This window comes from Podarcis pityusensis (assembly GCF_964106645.2).
Source record: "Podarcis pityusensis genome assembly, chromosome: 14".
NCBI classification, from domain to species: domain Eukaryota; kingdom Metazoa; phylum Chordata; class Lepidosauria; order Squamata; family Lacertidae; genus Podarcis; species Podarcis pityusensis.
The window spans coordinates 4225466-4246247 of record NC_138039.1 but is presented as its reverse complement, the minus strand read 5'-3'; the positions used below and the strand labels follow the sequence as shown (position 1 = coordinate 4246247).

Genomic DNA, 20782 nt, shown 5'->3' with positions numbered 1-20782 from the left:
TTTGTTAACTCGTCAAAAGTGAGATACTAATGTAAAAATAAATAAATGAATAGGAAACAAACCAATAAGTTTCCTCAATGATATTTTATGTTAAAGGCTCCAAGAAAAACAAGAACCCCACTACTTGCCTCCTTGATATTTTTGCATTCTGCACTGCATGGAAATGAAGTGTTCCCCCTCTTTTTGTTTCCTAATATATGAAAATGTATTTCAAAAATCAACAAAACCCAAGAGAATTTTTAATGTGCTGCGAGGGCTTCAACTAAACTATCAATCTGATTCCCCGGGAGCAAGCAAATCAACAAATATATTCCCTCCTGGCATCCTCCTTTTAAAGGATTCACTGCTGTTCTAATTGACTGCCGCTGAAGCAAGTTAGTCTATAAATAGGAAACAGGGAAACAGAATGGAGAGACGAAAGCACATTAAGAAGGAGTGAGCTAGAAAAGAAGGTGAGGGTGCTACCGAGCCAAAACAACCTTTGGGTGGGGAGGGGGGAGAGTTTGGCTGGGAAAGAGAACATTGCTGGAAGGGTGCAAATCAAACGTGCACACCTCTGTCTGAAAGTGCAAAAGATATTGAAAATGGGGTAATATGGTTTTAAATGCTCTGAAAGAAAAAAATGGAAGGGCTAGTTATAATGCAGGGCACCAGTAAATAGACACGTTCTCAGTCTAAGCTAGTGGCATTATCAGGCATAACACAATACCAGGTGCCTTGGAAATTAGAATTCTGCCACGGTGAAGTGCTCCATGAGATAAGAGGTTAAATTCAGCTGTGATCCCATACTTTGATTTGTGAAAAGAGAGTAGCCTGACTCGAGACCAGCACTTTGATGGAGCTGACATAAAGTTGTGTCTAGAGGACTGGCACAAAGGAGAAGACAGACTCGGTACTAGCAGGGTCATGGGATATTTCTCATGTTGCATTCAACACTGTCAGAAACTACATCTAAAATTTTTGCACTGGAAAGACTGACACAGGTGCCGATTTTGGAGAAAGATACAAGTTCTACAAAAGTACTTCTGGATTCTCAGCATTTTTTCCTAAGCAGGCAAGGTTGTGTACAAACACTTGTAGTGCTTCATGTATAGACAAGGCTTACCTGTGGGTACAAGTAACTCCTTTTCCAAGCAGAAGAAAAACACACAAGCCAAAATAGGAATGTTGTAATAGACAAGACTCTATTAGAGTGTTGGACTACAACCAGGGAAATCCAGATTCATTTCTCCCTTGTCATGAAATTCTCAGGGCCAAGTCACCATCTTTCAGCCTAGGCTACCACACTAGATTGGTGTGAGGATGTAAGGGGATACCATACACATCACTCTCCATTCCTTGGAAGAAGATGCAACAAACAAATAGATTTGGGGGGGGGGGTGGAGGGAATGGAGCTGGTGTATCTCCCAATATGCTGAAGCTATTTCTGATGTCCTCACAGTTTTCACACAATGTCCTGCAGCCTGCAAGGCTATCTTATTGGATCTACATTGAAAGCACTGATAAGGCAACCCCAAAGAAATGCATCATCAAGTCAATGATATCCATGTGTCACTGAAGGAAGCTCAGCAAAACTCTATCACACTGTTTTCTGCATGCCAATTACCTGAAGCCAACAACCCAATCACACATGATGAGGATCTGTCAATGAGAAGCTGGGTCCTGTCAATCAAGTTGTGAGTTTTATATTCTCCACTGCATTCTCTATTACATTCTCTGAGCAGACAGACAATAAAATCTACTACAAAGTAAACGAGAGAAGCAAATGCATTATGCTTTAAATATTTTCAAGTCTCCACTTTTCACATTTATGCAACTCAATAGGTGTCTAATCATAGAAGTCAAAGAAAAAGGACTTCAAACTTGAAGGCTGCCTGTTTCAGAGGCATAATTAGCAGCCAAAGGTAAACAGGCTAATGTATCTAAGAGGCTAATATATATTTCTGGATATATGCCATAAAGCAGCTCTTAAGAACATCACAGCCTGGTTGAGAACATGCGGATACATCTTGGGAGGTGATCTCTTTTCCACCCTTGATCCTTCCCACACTCAGGCATGGAAATAAATTCCAAGAGCAAGTGAAGCTTAGCGCTCTGGTAAATGGAAACTACTGCTGACCTTAAGAACAATAATATACAGAGAATGTGAAATCAAGGAGCTGTTGTGGAGTGGTAATGAACTTTATGAAGTATGTTATGAACTTTGACTTCTTATAGATTCAGAAGTATCCCTTTTACTATCCAAGATGTGCATGTGAGAGAGGAGCAGACAGAAATGAATTCTAAAGTATTGTGCTTGCATTACAGAAAATAAATACCACCGCTGTCTCTCATTGGGCACAATTCTGCCTTCACTCACAGAAATATGAATCAGAGAAATTCTAGATCTAGAAAGACTGAAGCCCCCACATACTATGCTACTTAAATAAAATAAAATTTGGGTTTTCCCATTTACACATATGTCACCATCTTTATAATTTTGTTAAGTATAAAATATAACTCTTATGTTAACTTTTTGAGTAAATAACTCACTCCCATTGCACACATATAACACCAGTCCTAAAGGATCTTCACTGGCTCCCAGTACGTTTCCAAGCACAATTCAAAGTGTTGGAGCTGATCAGCCCAGTATACCTGAAGGAGCATCTCCACCCCCATCACTCGGCCCAAACACTGATGTCCCCCTCCAAGAGTCTTCTGCTGGTTTCCTCACTGTGAGAAGCAAAGATACAGGGAACCAGGCAGAGGGCCTTCTCGGTAGTGGTGCCCGCCTTGTGGAACACCCTCCCTTTCAGATGTTAAGCAGATAAAGAATTACACAACTTTTAGAAGAAATCTGAAGACAGCCCTGTACAGTGGTGCCCCGCAAGACGAATGCCTCGCAAGACGAAAAACTCGCTAGACGAAAGGGTTTTTTGTTTTTTGAGCTGCTTCGCAAGACGATTTTCCCTACGGGCTTGCTTCGCAAGACGGAAACGTCTTGCAAGTTTGTTTCCTTTTTCTTAACACTGTTAATACAGTTGCGACTTGACTTCGAGGAGCGGTGTGGTAACCTTTTTTGAGGTTTTTAAAGACTTTGGTGATTTTTGAAGCTTTTCCAAAACTTTCCCAACACTGTGCTTCGCAAGACGAAAAAAACCGCAAGACAAAACTCGCGGAATGAATTAATTTCGTCTTGCGAGGCACCACTGTACTGAGAGGTTTTTAACACTTGATGTTTTTATTATGCTTTTAGATATGCTGTAAGGTGCCCAGAGTGGCTGGGGAAACCCAGCCAGATGGGCAGGGTAAACTACTACTACTACTACTACTACTACTACTACTACTACTTCCTTTACGTCTGTGCCATGCTTCTTACTTCATGTGTGTTTTGTTACAGCAGAACCTCACAGATATGCCTTACATAAACCAAGGTTACTGCAATGAATTTATTGTAAGTTCCTCATGGACAAATAATATTTTAATTTAACTCCCATTTATATTAAAATCAGACCTGCACTTCTCCTGGGATAACTCCCCTGGGTTAACTATGCATTCTACACACCACAGCTTCACGTTTACTCATGACTGTATCAGTTACAGGGCTAAAGTTGGTTACTAACTCCCAGTTGCTTACTCCCTTGAAAGTCGGGGGGGGGGGAGCTGAAAGAGCAACCTAAACAACTGAAGTATATATGCCCCTGTATCCCAAAATGAGTTTGGGAAACCCCATATCATATATTGCTGGCTGCTGCCTGGTTGGCATGGCAGGGTCTTCTTGGTGGTGGCTCTCTGCCCTCTTCAGTAAGGTACATTCATCTCCCTTGTTATTAACATCAAGAAGAACTTAAAATTATTGCAGTTTAACCTGCAATCTTAAAAATGTTAGTTGTGATTGTTTTTAAATGTCATGTTCTCAGTGGTTTTTTAAATGGGTGTTGAAACAAAACTAAATAAAATAAAAAAATCTAGCTTGTTGGTGTTTGCTGCCTTCAATTTCTTTATGAGGAAGGCCAGGATATGAATGAATAAAATCTTCATGACAGGGGGACTATACCCAGTGATGACCCAGATAAGGAGCTTGGGAGAAGGAGTAGACAGATGCAGTCCAAGCTTTGGGCCACCTGACATAATACACCTGTACTTCCAGGCTAGTGTCCTCTATGGGATGCCTTAGCACATTTGGAAAATCCTCACTGTGATCAACTCCCGTCCAGAAACCTATGTTCCCACTGTGGAAGGATGTGCAGATCCAGAATTGGCCTCCACAGTCATTTACGGACACACCGCTAAGACTGCGTTCACAGAAAACAATCTTACTTGGCCACGAGTGATCACAGAGAGACAGACAGACAGGCCTAGCATCACAATGCTCTATTTACGATGGTCTGAACACTCATCTGAATAAATTAAACATGTCAATCTGTACTATGTGCAAACCTGAAGTCTCACGCAACCCATCTCTTTCCTGCTGTTATCAATAGTAATATTCACAGCACATGCACCATTCAATAGTACTACTTGTTATATTTAGCATAAAATACAATTTGAGAAACTGCATTGCCGAGTCTGCAGAATGACTGCCGATTTGCTCTAAACCACAAGCCTTTCTGTTTGCTAAAAAGCTTTTGCAGCAACCAAAGCTTGTTTGACTTTAACACTGATTAAGCCAAAAGGATAAGTGGCAAAACCCAAAGAACTGAATAGAGCCAGACAAATTCCCTGAGACCCTGTTATGTTTTTATGGAATGGCATAGATATTAATCTACAATTTAATGTTTGCTGGTGGTTTAGGCACAAGGCGCTAGAAAACAGATTTGCTTTTTAAAAAATATTCTCCGCATCTCAGAGCATGAGTAAGCCTTCTCTTCAATTTCCCACAATAAAGGGAAATACTCAAATTTAGACAATTTTAGTGCTATGACAAGTTCCTGTTTACATGCTACCCGGGAGGATTTATGACAGGTAGAGTAATCCAAACCCACAACTTACTGTGCCAGAGGGGGCGGGAATGAGGCAGGAATGTCCCTCCACCCAGCACTCAAGGAGCAGGGGTAGACTTTAGGTCAGGCATGTCCAAAGTCCGCTTCGTGGCCTAATCCGGCCTGTTTAATCCAGGCCCTGTGGCAGTTTATTTTCTGAGCTCAGCAACTTCAATCCTAAAAAAAGGTCAGCAACTTTGGTTGGCCCTTACAGCCCTTCACTTCACCAAATCTGGCCCTCTTTGAAAAAAGTTTGCCTACCACTGCCTTAGGGCATGGGTAGGCAAACGAAGGCCCGGGGGTGTATCCGGCCCAATCGCCTTCTAAATCTGGCCCACGGATGGTCCAGGAATAGCGTGTTTTTACATGAGTAGAATGTGTCCTTTTATTTAAAATGCATCTCTGGGTTCTTTATGGGTTCTTTCATTATTTTCCCCCAATTATAGTCCGGCCCCCCACAAGGTCTGAGGGACAGTGAACCGGCCCCCTGCTGAAAAAGTTTGCTGACCCCTGCCTTAGAGTCTTGAATTTCAGTGGCACCCTGTGCGACAAAATTCACACAGAGAGACACACACATACAAAGACACACATACACATACACACACACATCTTGCCTTCCAATCAACAACATAGTTGTGGCACCCAGGAGGGTCTGTGCCCCGTGCAACTGAACTGGTTGTGCTCCCCTAAATCCACCCAATGCACCCCAATGCACTTGGTTGATCAGCAAGCAGGCGGTCACTACAGCTAGAGTATCTCCACCAGTGGTAGGCAGTGTAACCCCAAAACAGAGTGTTTCGGGGGAAGGGAGAAGACTGAGAAAGGCCAACAAAATATCAGACAATACTCACAAAACAGAGCCAAACCTCGCCCCCCAAAAAGGCCAAAAAACCATCAACGTAAAAATATGGAAGGGGTGTGTGCCAATAGATGTGTCTGAGGATATCATGGTCTCACAAGGGCTACTTTGGGGGCCTCATTCATACACACACCATCTCTTTATCCTCTCTTGCTATGTCTGATTTCCTAAATAAGCAAAAAAATAATAATAAAAAATTGATGAAGATACCCCTCAGACCCAGTTGAGATCTAGGCATGATCGACTTGATCTATCAGTTGAAGAACAACTAGCTAATCCTCAGTGATTCAGAGAAACTAGCTTATATAGACACAGAGTTCTGGGGAAAAAAATTCTGGGATGGAACTTTGAGGTAGCGTTGAGTCACAGCAAGTACACAGAAGTTCTGTTAATAATGAATTGTACTCACAGCTCTCTCTCTCTCTCTTTTTCTCTAATGGACAAGTGGTAACCAAGAGGCAGGAAGCCCCTTTCTCTATTATGCACAGAGAGAAACTTATGAGTGCAGACCCCTTTGCCAACATTTGCTACACACAGCTCATCAAACAGTAGCCCTCTGCAAGGCATTAATGTGCAAGGCATTAATGTGATCTGTATGAAATAATATTCTGTATTCCTCTTTTCACTGAGAATGTCACTCTCTTAATGAACTCTGGCTCTTGGAGACCATGCCCAATGCTGACAGGCTTCTTGTCTACTTGCTTTCATCTCTCCTTATATATATCTCTCTCTCCTGATATCTCCACCCCCTACACACACACACACACACACACACACACACACACCCCTCTATTTCCATGAAGTTTATACGCCAGAGCTAAGAAAAATAGTGCTCTCCAGATGTTATGGGCTACAGCTCCCATCAGTCCCAACCAGCAGGTACAATAGTCAGGGAGCATCCACAGGGCAACTTGCTGACAACCACTGTTATACGCCAAACAACTTTGATCAGGCACCTCTATCCAAAAAGGTATGCACTCCCATTGGCCCTGTTTAACAAGGACAGCCTTGTCCTTCTGGTCACTCTCCCAATAAATTATTGTCCCTATTTTGGGGGAGGATGTCCTGCTTTCAAATGTGTTGTTAACTTGAGTTTATTTTTTTGTTTATTTTAACAAGTTTTTTATGTAGCAAATTCTATAAGTGGCTTAAAAGAAATATTAACATTATAAATAAAAATCAGAAACAAGTAATTAAAAACATTTAAAAGATAATTAATTTTAACAGCAAAAGATAAAAACATGTTAACATCTACATGTCTGGATAGGCTTGTCTAAACAAAAATGTTTTAAGCAGGCACCAAAAAAGGCTGCAGCAGAGGTCCCTGCCTGATGTCAGCAGGAAGGGAGTTCCAAAGTGTAGATGCTTCCACGTTAAAGATTGATTTTTTACACTAGTGATGCTACAGTTGTCATTATTCAGGGTTCAACTGCTTCCCTGGGGTTTCTGTAGGTTAATTATCTGAGAAAGGGATGAAATGTAATGCATTTTTGCTCTTATGTACAAATAATAATAATAATAATAATAATAATAATAATAATAATTTATTTATACCCCGCCCATCTGGCTGAGTTTCCTCAGCCACTCTGGGCGGCTTCCAATCGAATGTTAAAAACAATACAGCATAAAATATTAAAAACTTCCCTAAACTGGGCTGCCTTCAGATGTAGATAGCTATTTATTTATTTCACATCTAAGGGGAGGGCGTTCCACAGGGCGGGCGCCAGTACCGAGAAGGCCCTCTGTCTGGTTCCCTGTAACCTCACTTCTCGCAATGAGGGAACCGCCAGAAGGCCCTCGGCGCAGATACAGTTTAATACACTGCAGCTGCTAAGTGTACATTTTGCATTTTTTAATCAAAAGGATAATCACACCCTTTTAAATCAGTGGACAGGCTGTTGCAGAGTAAATGTAATACAGCACACAGCAGATGCAGTAGAACTTTCATCAATGTGTAGCAAGGAAGAGAGAAGACTTGGGAAGTAGTCCTTGGGATGACAACAAGGTGTTACAAGGCTGTCCCGTTTTCATGTATGATATGCTTGTGGGATTGAGGGAGGCCAGCTAATTCCATTGTAAAAAAAACACCAGAATCCTCCCAAGCCAAAGTGCTCAGGGCAGTAAAGAAAATGTCAACACTGTGGCCAGGTAGAGAACCCTTGAAAAGTTTGGCTGGGTAACATTTAGCCCCACAAGCTGAAGTCAACTGACCAACTCTGCTCTAATGCGTAACATGGAAAAGAGTCTTCTGGTTACAAGACTATTTGCATCCCGTAGAATTCTCATACACCTACCTATTTATAACTAAGCACAAGTCATGCAAAATGAAAAGGCAGCTCTCTCAGTGAGAAGTCTTTCTTTGCTGCCATCTTGTGGGGACCGGCTGAAGGCTTGCAGTCATGACAAATAAGCCTCCTACCTCCCTTATGGAAAAGCATCTATATTGTCAGTAGTCTATCACCAGATACAGATGGCAACACTCTCCAACACAGCCACATTCAAGCACTCAGCCTCCACACTGAAATTGCGTCTCCCCTTGTGACAAAATGTGAATGAATAGTAAATGAACATTAGTTATCTCCTCCTTCCAAGCCTTCCTTGGAAAAGAACCCAATTTTAAATCCTCTATAGAAGCCAGGCTCTGTTATCATCTGCTAGTCTCCCACAGTCAGGTAGACTTAAGGAGTTGAGCCGAACTCCCAGGTTGGGGGGGGGGGAGGAAAAAAAACTTCTACAAATGCTGACATGCACCACTGTTATTGCTGACAAGACCACTTTAAGAGGGACACGTTTAACATTTCAAAAGAGGCACCAAAAGGGGTTTGAGAATGGATGGTAAGAAGTACAACACAACTAAGTGCTGTTATTTAGTCTTAAAGTCAAATAACCCATAGGAAAGGCAGTTAAGACAATCCTTTCTGAGAGACTTTTAACCCCAGCAAGAGGATCCACCAAGAACAAAACCACTAGGGAGGTTGAAAAGGGGGGTGGAGGGAAAATACAGATTAAAACCCTCTTCTAGATAAGCATGTGTTTAAATTAGCCAGAGGCCCTGCTGAAGCATCACACATGGCAAATGTACGGTTGCCAAATCAGTTGCTGGGTGAGCAAAGAAGCCTGAAAGTAGCAAAGAATGTCAGGGATACCTGCCTCCAGGGACGGGTTGAGTTTAAGCAGTGCTGCCACTGAAGACAGCTCAAAACCTATGCTGGCCTAAAATGTAGCTGCCTGTGTTTCAACTGGAACTACTAGACTCTGGTCATAGAATCTTAAGAGTTGGAAGGTATCTGCAATGCAGGAATCTCAGCTAAAGCACCTGTGACAGAGGGCCATCCAACCTCTGCTTAAAAACCTCCAAGGAAGGAGAGTCCACAACCTCCCAAGGGAGTCCGTTCCACTGTTGAAGGGCTCTTACCATCAGGAAGCTCTTCCTGATGTTTTGTTGGAATCTCCTTTCTTGTAACTTGAAGCCATGGGTTCGGGTCCTTGCTTCTGGGGCAGGAGAAAGCAAGCTTGTTCCCTCTTCCATGTGAAAGCCCTTCAGATATTGGAAGATGGCTATCATATCTCCTCTCAATCACTTCTTTTCCAGGCTAAACATACCCAGCTCCTGCAACCATTCCTCATAAGGCTTGGTTCCTAGACCCTTGATCACCTTGGCTGTCAACATCCTTCTTAAATTGTGGTGCCCAGAATTGGACACAGTATTCCAGGTGTGGTCTGACCAAGGCAGAATAGAGTGGTACTAATACTTCCATTGATTTTGACACTTTGCTTCTGTTGATGCAGCCTAGAATAGCATTAACTTTTTCCGGCTGCTGCATCACACTGTTGACTCATGTTAAGCTTGTGGTTCACAAAGATCCCTAGATCCTTTTCACATGTACTGCTAGTAAGCCAGTTGTCCCCAATCTTATAATTGTGCATCTAGTTCTTTCTGCAGAACCTTAGAATACTCTCATTTTACAGTGCCAATTTGATTCTTCCGGGTGCTGATTTTGATCTTTACCACCCAAGCAACTTGGGACCAGAGCATCTCCAGTACAGCCTCCACCCATATAAACATGTTTGAGTATTGTGATCTACTTTTAGAAGAAGAAGAAGAAGAAGAAGAAGAAGAAGAAGAAGAAGAAGAAGAGTTTGGATTTGATATCCCGCCTTTCACTCCCTTTAAGGAGTCTCAAAGCGTCTAACATTCTCCTTTCCCTTCCTCCCCCACAACACTGTGAGGTGAGTGGGGCTGAGAGACTTCAGAGAAGTGTGACTGGCCCAAGGTCACCCAGCAGCTGCATGTGGAGGAGCGGAGACGCGAACCCGGATCCCCAGATTACGAGACTACCGCCTCACTCACTCACAACCTTGTGAATCTTAGCTGTGCAGAATATAGACCAGGCCCAGGACACTTAAAATTTGGAATTGCTTTCAAAGAGAACTACGCTAAGCTGCACCACTGTTTAGGTTTTATTGTTTAAAAGGGGCAGGGGGAACCATGCAGCTTCCCACATTTACACAAACCACCACAGCTTTGTATAATACAATTAAATACGCTAAGAATAACTGAATAATCAAACCTTTCTAGTCAGAGGCTGCTCAAGCAAAAGGGTACTCTCAGAAATCTGTTTCATATATGTCTGTATCTGCTTTTTATGTGTTTTATTTCAGGCGTGAACACCTGAACTTGGGTGATCTGTATCTGTATTGCTACTATTTGTCTGTGTCCACTCAGTGCTTCACACTCTACCACAGTTTCTATGTTTTATTTCTCCTTATAGGTTGGTTTGTGAGGGCTTAGCCCTGAAAAGCAACTAATGAATACCTGCAATGAATGGATGAGTCCCCTGTTATGGTTCATACAATGCAAGGATAGGATGCATGGAATTTGATAGTTGATTTATATACCAAGATTTGCCTAAGAAGAAATCTGAGAAAAGAAAAATGGCTCCTTTGGGAGGAAGGGCAGAAAATAACAGGAGGAGGACAAGGAGAAACAAGGTGCTGCAAATGTGTTCGGCAATGACTGGCAGGCAGGCTCCTAATGTGAAAAAAAGCTGTAAACTGCCCAGATAAATACTTTATCATCTCCATGTGTAAATTCTGAATACCAACAGGAGAAGAGGCTTAACACTTTGGGGAGATCTATTTCATTGTGATTACTGCAAGCACTGGCAGTGCCCAGATGCCAGGATCAGCAGATGTGCCACAGTTATTAGGGGCTGGAAAGGGGGGAGAATACTTGGCTGATAAGTTTTCAGGACACTCAAACCCCCCTCCCCCCAAAAATGGGAGAACAAAACTAGAACATATGGCATTTGATGTGTGAAAACTGCTGGGCCTGTATAACTGATTAGAGTACATATGGAGCTCCTAGATAGTATAAATCTCTCAATATAAAAGGATGTTGTGGGCTATTGAAGGTGTCAGCATGAGTCTCCCTGGCAAATCTCTCTTCATTAATGTTTCCTGCCGAGCCAAATGTGTTGTAATGAAAAGACTATTAATGGAGTTACATTTATGATGCTGCGCTACTGGTGCTAACCTTCCCAAGCCTAAATTTAACAGTGCTCTCTCAAAACAATTGTCACAAACTTACGTCAAGGAGTAAAGCTTGCTTGTGAAGAGCGTACTCAGTGTCAACAGAGCACAAATACAACCAATATCATCACAGGTGCCTTGGCTGACCAGGCTGGCATAACCCCTTGTTCATGAAATCCTCAGGTCCAGGGCTCTATTTGCACAAAGGTGAAGCATCATGAAATCTCCATCAGGAGAATAACATCTATTGGGAAGCTGGTGTGTCTGTTAGCTTTTATATTTGAAAATATCTAAATTACTTAAATTTGGAATGGGGAGCCTGCACCCCTCCATATGTTATTGAACTCCATCTATCAGCCACAGCCAATGTGGCCATTAGTCAGGGACAATGGGAGTTGCAGTCCAACAACATATGGAGCGCCACATGTTCCCACACCAACTTAAATGAATATGGTTCCACCTACTTCCTCAAGGGAACTCATGGCATCACATTATGCAGAGAACAATATTTTTTATACAAAGGTAGATAAATAAATCAGGGAGCAAATGAAATTGTCATTTACTGGTATTTGAACATAAATTTGGGGAAAGTGACAGAAAGGAAGACAGAGAAGTGTGAAAGGCAGCAATTGTGTTCAATGAAACATTTGCTCAAAAAAGGCTTGAAGGGAAATCAATTGGCTTAGAATGAGTCAAAGTTAGGCAAGAGGGTAGCTAGACTATGGCAAAAGAGTAAATATGACATTTGGGAAATCATCTGTTTGAGATTTCTGTTGTCTGTGTTATAGCACACCCTATAGGTAAATTTGAGTTTTCCGTTTGCCGGATACTGGATGTTGGGAACAAATGCCCAGACCCCCTACTGCTCCCACACAGTTCCCCCACCATCATCACCATATTGTATCAGCAACCAGCAGCTCATTATCATCTGGTATTGTTCTGTCTAACAGAGAGCAGCTGCTAGATTCAATTGAATTTTTTTAAGCATTTCTTATTTTAAAAAAATATTTTTCTCCACATGCTTCCTTCAGAAAAGACTGAACAGACCAGTGCCAAAACAAAGAAGACAGAAAAGGAGATTTTCCCTTAAGCAAAAAGGTGTGAAATGTGGAAGGCTAACAATGAAACCTGGAAGCCGAACATTCAATTCACTTTACCGAGACTGAATGAATAGAGGTATTAAAGCCACCCCAATAAGTAACAGTTGGATAACTATGAAAAACTAAATAAAGTATGCACTGCAGGGGAAATCTATGATAAGTTGCTTTAAAAGGCAATCTTCAAAGCAGAAACTGAAACTGCACTGATTCATCTCCCTGCCCCTGCCCCCAGAAGACTGAGTAAAACCTTTGCTAATTTGCGTCTATTCAAAGTAAATCATTGTATAGACTCATAACTACAGAACAAGTGGAGCACACTGATAAATATATCTACCTTTCTCCAATCCCTCTCCAAAATATATTGATCTGTTTTGGGCAAATTTATACTATATAGCTTATGCATACCAGCTTTAAATGTTTTAACATTTTTTCCAATTATTATTTTAAATGTTCAGAACAAACAAACCCACCTGGATCAAACCAAAGACCCCTGCTTCCCATAGTGGTCAAGCAGATGCCTGTCAAGTGCCTCACCGCATTGCTGGGATCCAGCTTGAGTTGATAATTTCTGTCATAGGAGGAGGAAGGGGAGGAAAGTGGGCGCGGTGAATGATGGGAACTTGAAATGGAGGAGGCCGGGATCCCTTCTCTCCTTACAAAGATGACATTTCTCCTCCCCAACTTTCCAGCAGAGCAGAGAGTCCCTGTGGAGAGTTTGGAGCGGGGGGCATTTTGAGCAGCTGAGTGGGGAAATAGAACTGGACTGGATAGGATCCAAAATATGAGGGTGCAATCTTGTCACCTAGAAACAAGCACCACCTTCATGCAAGGGAGCAGACCCACCCACCCTGAAAGACAGCAGATCTGCAATCCTGATATTCCTTGCAGGGCAAGTAAATGTTGCAAGGGAGTGCACCACACATAGTCTTTAAAAGCTTGGTGGGCTGGGCATAGAAACTTGTTGGGATATCTTTGTCACTTCCATCCAGTTATTAACATCTTGCGCCATCTTGAGCCTTATGTGTGCTGCTGAGACTAGCCCATTAATTGAATAAGAAACAAAATAAAAAATTCCTTCCAGTAGCACCTTAGAAACCAACTAAGTTTGTTATTGGTATGAGCTTCTGTGTGCATGCACACTTCTTCAACTGCTTGAATAAGGATCTCTTTCTATCTTATATAGTCATACCTCAGGTTGAAGTAGCTTTGGAATAAGTATTTTCGGGTTGCGCGCTGCGGCAACCCGGAAGTAACAGAGTGCGTTACTTCCGGGTTTTGCCACTCGCGCATGTGCAGACGGTTGAAATGATGTCACACGCATGCGCAGACGTGGGTTGCTTTTGCTTCTGGATGTGAACGGGGCTCCGGAACGGATCCCATTCGCATCCAGAGGTACCACTGTATGTAAGAAACTCTGCTTGTGTGTTTTGAGGCAGCAGCCAGGACAGTGCCTCTAGTTGAAGAGCATGAAAGCAACAGCCCTCCTTTACATTTAGTTTCCGGCAACTGGTATTCATTGGCATGCTCCCTATCTACATGCTGGAGCCTTATTGCTGTCAGCCATTGATGGGCACAACCACCCTGTGAGGTAGGTCACTATTCTTCCCCTTTACAGATGGAGAACTGATGCAGAAAGAGCAACTGAATATGGTGACTCCACATTACCTCCATTTCACCACAGTGCGCTTGCATTTTTTGTACCATGTCCTCTGCCTCCCGCACACGGAAGTTCAACTGAGGAGTGTGTTCTGAAGGGTTCAACTCACTGTCATAGGAATCCAGAATTCCTCTCATTCCATCACGTGCCTGTTGAAATGGACAAAAAGGAAAGCAAACACAATTAGCTTTTTATGACTTCCATTCATTATTTTTATGGTGTAAACCACCCTGTGATCTTCGGATGAAGGACAATATACAAATTTAATTAATAAATTCAGGCTGCGTTGAAGCTGGTATAGTTTATTCCCGTTCCTCCTTGGAGACTAGGCCATTTCCCCACTGTTCAGTTCTGTTGCATTCCATTCTCACCAGTATTAACAATTATAATTAAACAAATATATTGAAATAGGGGAACACATTTGCATTAAATAAACTGTTTAGCTAGAGAAGAAAGGAGATTGCAGAGGGATATGCGAACAACCTCTTCCATGCTACAAATACATAGTGACAGTAGAAAAAGGCTCAGAGCTCAAACAGAAATAGCTTCTTGAAAACTATTTGCCCTATGTGACTATGACTGCCCAGAAAAGCAGCAACATGCTACCCTGAAAACAAAAGCTAAAATGAACTCCTGCACAGCATCCAGTGAGGCTGTATCTTATGATACAGACTGACTGTGAGTACTAAGTCATCCCACTCACAATTTGATAGTACACACGCACAACAAAAAGAGATTTTTGCAGACTCAGAGCTTATTTAATAACTTGTTTGGAGTGCCCACACTCAAATTAACACTCATTAACAGGGTATCCTCACAACTCCTTGTGCACATGGCAGGAAGTTGTGATTGACCTCCACTGCTCACTGGCTGCAGTAAAATAAATGGATACACTACTACATTCCAGGAAAGATTTTTATTATCTAAACTCTCTCCTCTCACTATAGTCCTATAGATTGTTGGCATAAATATGTCAATGCTTGCTAACTGAGCAGCACTGGAAAACGCTGCCCATAAACCTTCTCTCAGGGGGTGAAGCTTCACAGGAGAACTTGTTGACGTATTTTGTCCATACAAGACAGGATCTCAAAAGGAACTGCTGTCCCCCACCCCCCAAAAAAGAGTTGCACTTCAGAAATAGTACTTATGAGGCCAGCATATAACCCTGCACACACACTTTAGCATATGGATTCTGGGGCGCCTCCAACTTGGCTGTCAAAATGTCAGGTGCTTAATAACCTGGTGTCTGAGAAAGGCTGAGGAAGAGCATATAAACTCGAGGCGGTGTGAAAAGCAAGGTGGGAATACCTGCTAGAAATGTTGCTGATGTGTTCAAAACACTCTTGGTATGGAAAGGTCAATCTGGAAATGCTGAAGATGGCTCATCAGTGGAACCAAAGGACAGCTTCGGGCTAGAGAAACTGAGTTAATGAAGGAGGACAGGAAAGGGGACGGCTTTCAGAGTGGACTAGATGAAATGGCATCACCAACTACTCCTTTTGCTTCAAAGTGTTGGCAAAAAGGAAGCTATGCATAGGGAAGGCAATTCAACATGGCCTGCTTAGTGTGGGCACCTACCAACTCCCGATTATACCATAAGATCTCAAGCCTGCAGGCTTCAGGGATATATTCAAAATATATTGTTTTCTGAAATCAAATACTTGATAAGCCCTTTACAGACACTTGGAGGAACTGACAAGCCTTTATTATAAGCTATCAAACAAATAAAAGGGCTATCATTCATTAATGGTGTAATGTATCTTGGCTAACTTCAGATTTGATACAAATGTTCAAGTGTTATTGAGGTACAACTCCACGCTAGCTAGTGCTGCAGCCCCACAAAATCTGACCAGCTCTCTCAAACTAGCAGTCCAAAACCTGCTTCTCTAGATGTCTCTTAGCAACCAGATGAAAATTGGGATTCTGATTAAAAGGGTGGGGGGGTTCCTATAAGGGTCATGGATTGCTGCAATTAACCAGAAGGTGACACTCTAAAATAAAAGCACAGCAAAAGGCATCAGAAAGGGTGTTGGTGTGCTCATGCCCTGCTTGCGGGTTTCCGATTCGCTTGGTCACTGTGAGGAAAGATGCCGGACTAGACAAGCCTTTGGTCTTATGTAAGTCCAGGTGTTCATAATTCAAGATTGTATTACTGCAATACATTCCACATGGAGATTCCCCTGCAGTAGGCCCAAAAGCTACACAGAAAGCTGTGGTGCAACTCCTCAGTTCTACCACTGGCTACTTATTATTTGTACAGTGGTGCCCCGCAAGACGAATGCCTCGCAAGACGAAAAACTCGCTAGACGAAAGGGTTTTGCGTTTTTTGAGTCGTTCCGCAAGACGAATTTCCCTATGGGCTTGCTTCGCAAAACGAAACGTCTTGCGAGTTCTTGCGAGTTTGTTTCCTTTTTCTTAAAGCCGCTAAGCTGTTAATAGCCGCTAAGCCGTTAATAGCCGCTAAGCCACTAAGCCGCTAATAGCCGCTAAGCCGTTAATAGCCGCTAAGCCGCTAATAGCCGCTAAGCCGCTAATAGCCGTTCTTCGCAAGACGAAAAAACCGCAAGACGAAGAGACTCGCGGAACGGATTAATTTCGTCTTGCGAGGCACCACTGTATATAAAGCCCTTATCAATTTGGGACCAGGTAACCTTAAGAAAATTGCTTCAGTCTGTAGAACTTGAACTCTTTCAAGTACCATCTGTGAGAAGTCAATCTTCCAGTGTGGCAACACCTGTGCCTTGCCTACTGATATTAGACAGGGACCCTCATTATGCTGTTTCAGATGCCTGTTAAAGCTTTTCTGTTTCAGTAAGCTTATCAAGGCATCTACAAAAAATACCGCAGTTTTCCGTGTATAAGACTAGGGTTTTTTTCCTAAAAAATAATGTCCAATATTTGGGGGTGTCTTATACATGGGGGCCATCTCCCCCCATTTCCTTAAATCGGAGTCTGAAAAATAGGAGGCGTCTTATACATGTGGGCGTCTTATAGACAGATAAATACGGTATATAATCCTGTTTTTAATTTATTTTTTAATGCTAATCTTATTTCTATATTTATAATTGTTTTAGTTTCATGTACACTGCTTATGGCTTATTTGATTAAGAAGTTTCTAAATTATTCTAAATAAACAAATAAAATATTTAAAAAACACACGCACACTTTGGGCGGGCAGGGCTCAAAGCACCAGGTTAGCTACCTTCCCAAGCATCCTTTTCATGACAGCACCTCTTTCAGCACAGCACCCCATTCATCAGGCCCTTGATGCAGCAGGTAGAACAGCACAGACCACACCATCCTCCATAACAATGTAGAGCCAACAGGATGTGGTGAATACGGGTGTCAAGTTTGAATTAAGATGGCCCTGGCTGGATGCTCTTCTCTCCTGCAAAAGTTTGCTGGCAGAATGCATGTGGAGCCCTTTGACCCTTCCAGTTTGGGTGAGGTTAGAAGAAGGTTCTCCTTCTCTTGTCTTCTTGCACTCTTCGAAAAGCCAGCATCTAGCTTAGAATTGTCTACACTGACTAGAAGCAGCTCTGCAAGTTTTCAAGCACAGGTGCCAGGGATTGGCTTGGGACCACCTGCGTGAAATTCAGGTGCTCTACAACTTACCTACAACCCTTCCACAAGTCACCTACATGTGTTTTCTATCAAAAGGAGAAGCGGTAAGTTATAAAAATCAACTATTGCTCCCAAATCCTTTTTTAAAAAATATTTCTCAAAGTGACATACCTGACACTCGCCACCCCAGCCCATCCCGTAACAAAGTGCCATGCATTTTTGTTTGTTTGTTTCATAATTTTATACCTATCAAACACAGTCACCTAGTCTTTTAACTGAATCTTGCCCCTATTCTTGGATCTGCATTTAAATACTTCAAAGACATGTGCTATTTGACAGTGACTTTCTAATTAGTTGTAACACTAACACACACGCACACGGGCACACACACACACACACACACAATCAATGAAAACAAAATTGAAGTTACAAATCTAACTAAAGTCAGATACCCTGGGAAAATTTGTTCCTGGGGCAGGTTTATCTAGTGTCATAATTTTATTGAAATCCTATATCTTCCAATTGACTTTTATCGGTTGAAGCTAGATGCCAGAGTTATCATTATTAAAGTCTCAGTGTTGTTTCCAGGGCCAAGGAGGGGCTTTTCCTTTTATAAACAAGCTGTAATTGTCTACATTATTGATCAATAAATCTCCCAAACTGACTCACTTCACCACAGTTCAATTACATTATGTCTTCTGCACCATTTTCCAAGTGAAAATATAGTGTTTTCCTCTTTTGCTTTTTTTTTGTTAAGAGAGAGATTGTTTTGTCATTAACGGTAAAAGAGAAGGAACTATACTGGTCGGCTTCCATAATGACTTTTTAATGACAAATTCTAGTCACAGTTAAATCTGCTTTATTTCCACATGAGTGAACTTCAACTATTAATCCAAAAACAAACACACAGCTCACTTGCTCTCTGACTTCAGCAGACGCAGAAGCCTAAAGCACCACTTTGGAAAGAACAACTGTAAAACTATTTTCCACCCAGTGCCTGTTTCACAGTGTGAAGCAGTCCTGTTCCTAGCATTAAACTTGCATTTTGCTTAATTAACAATGATTTAAAGAGAATATTAATAGATGGTTTCATTAGTAGGAAATCAAGAAAATAATTTTCTCCCCCACCTCCCCGTTTCAGATTACCAAGTCCAATTAGCCCAAATGAGAGATTTTCAACAAGAGACTAGATGGTAAAACTGCTTTAAAAAATAACATCTGCAGCACATCCTAGTACTCTTGAGTGACTGTCCTAAATAAAATGGGACATATTCATTATGATTAGTTAAGGTGGCCCTCTTGGTTGTGCCAGACTTCAGAGAGGTGGACTTGGCAGTAACCAAGAGGAAGGCCTTCTCTGTGATGGCACCCACCCTACAGAACAATTTCCCCCTTCAGTAAGGCAGATGCCAACTCTATTGCGATGTTGCTGCCTCATGAAGACATCCCTCTGCTTCCCAACTTTTGCTGATGTTTTATTCCAGTATATGGTATCATGTTTTATTTTGCCCAAGATAACTGATATGTTTGATCGTTGTGTGGATTCTTACTGTATTATATTGCTTAATATGTTTATACCTTGGAGTATAAAGGTGGAACAAAAATGCTTAAATAAATACATTCATATATTCCTCCCAACTAGCTCATAAAGTCCCTAAGTGGCCACCAGTCACAGGAGACAGAAGGAGAAGAGTTGTGGTCCAAAGATGAGAAACCTGCTAAAAACAGAGAGGGGAATGTTTTCAACCACAGTTCCACAGATATCCCTTAGGGATTCTGTGGAGTTTTATAACAATAACCCCATTTCCCCCTCTCTCACTGATAAACAACTTCCACTCCATGAGTAAGTAGTACATGGTAATGTCTAGTCCCATAATGCCTCTTGTGGCCCTCAACCTTTCAATGCTGAATGTTCAAACCAGCCTTTGTGGGTGTTACAACAAAACAAGCAATGTATATTTTATTTAGGTTAAAGTAAAGATAAAGGGACCCCTGACCATTTAGGTCCAGTCGTGACCGACTCTGGGGTTGCGGCGCTCATCTCGCTTTACCGGCCAAGGGAGCTGGCATACAGCTTCTGGGTCATGTGGCCAGCATGACTAAGCCGCTTCTGGTGAACCAGAGCTGCACACAGAAAAGCTGTTTACCTTCCTGCCAGAGCGGTACCTACTTAACTACTTGCACTTTGACGTGCTTTCGAACTGCTAGGTTGGCAGGAGCAGGAAGTAAGCAAAGGGAGCTCACCCCGCCGCGGGGATTCGAACCACCGACCTTCTGATTTGTTTTACTTTGGGAGCGAGGAAGAAGAGGAGTTCTGCAGGATAACATAACATGCTACAGGGGTTCTCCAACCAAAAAAGGATGGGAAACCACCGAACTCTTCAGTTAGGAGTCTTGTATCAAGCGGATGTTAAAGCTGTTACATCCCCAGGATGTCACACAGCAGAAGGAAGCAGGGTGCTCTCCTTGTTAAGTCAGTCTGCGGAATGTCTTTCCCCAAAGTGGAGGAAACTTTGTTATATAATATAGGGCCTTGCAACGGAATGCAGCAACATTAAATGTCTTATAGCACACGCTATAAGTTTCTGTTGCTTCTTCAAAAAAATTCCTTCCTATAGTTCTCTGGCTTCAGCTGTATGTGTGCTTTTCAGGGAAGACTTTTTTTCTTTTAATGTTACCCACACTGATGTGAAAAATAAAGTTAATGTACTGTGTTTTGTTCCATTAACTCCTACCTTTATTAGTCATTCAGACCTGTCTACCCCATTTGTTTCTTCTCCCGCACATATCAAGTTCCTCTTTGGCATAAGCTAATTCTGTTTACACTGGGACTTTAAGTTAAAAATAGTCTCTTTCTATCAAACTCCCCCCTTCCTTATCCCCCCCCCCCCAGGTCAGGTAGTCTATCTGAACCAAGTGGCACAGACATCTCAGAGTGATCACTCTTAGCCACTTGGGATGTGAGCCCACCTTTGCATCCTCTGAAGTAGGACCTGATCTCTGCTACAACAACCCTTAAAGCATAATAGCTTTTCAACAGGAAGTGGTGACAGATGAGTTATTTACATTCAATGTACCCAGTTTAAGAGAAAGAGAGAGAACATAATGG

The 20782-nt window shown here is 42.2% G+C and overlaps 1 protein-coding gene and 1 long non-coding RNA gene across 2 annotated transcripts in view; one reads left to right on the top strand and one right to left on the bottom strand.

Moving 5' to 3' along the window:
* LOC308463145 overlaps positions 1-20782 on the top strand; it is a 795191-nt gene that overhangs the window by 586347 nt on the left and 188062 nt on the right. The gene's annotated exons all lie outside the window — the stretch shown is intronic.
* Positions 1-20782, bottom strand: part of MAD1L1 (mitotic arrest deficient 1 like 1) — a 479230-nt gene that overhangs the window by 275125 nt on the left and 183323 nt on the right. Inside the window, exon 12 of the mRNA XM_080981045.1 lies at positions 14118-14258. Within this exon, the coding sequence (XP_080837171.1) occupies positions 14118-14258 (141 nt within the window). The remainder of the gene's footprint in view (positions 1-14117; positions 14259-20782) is intronic.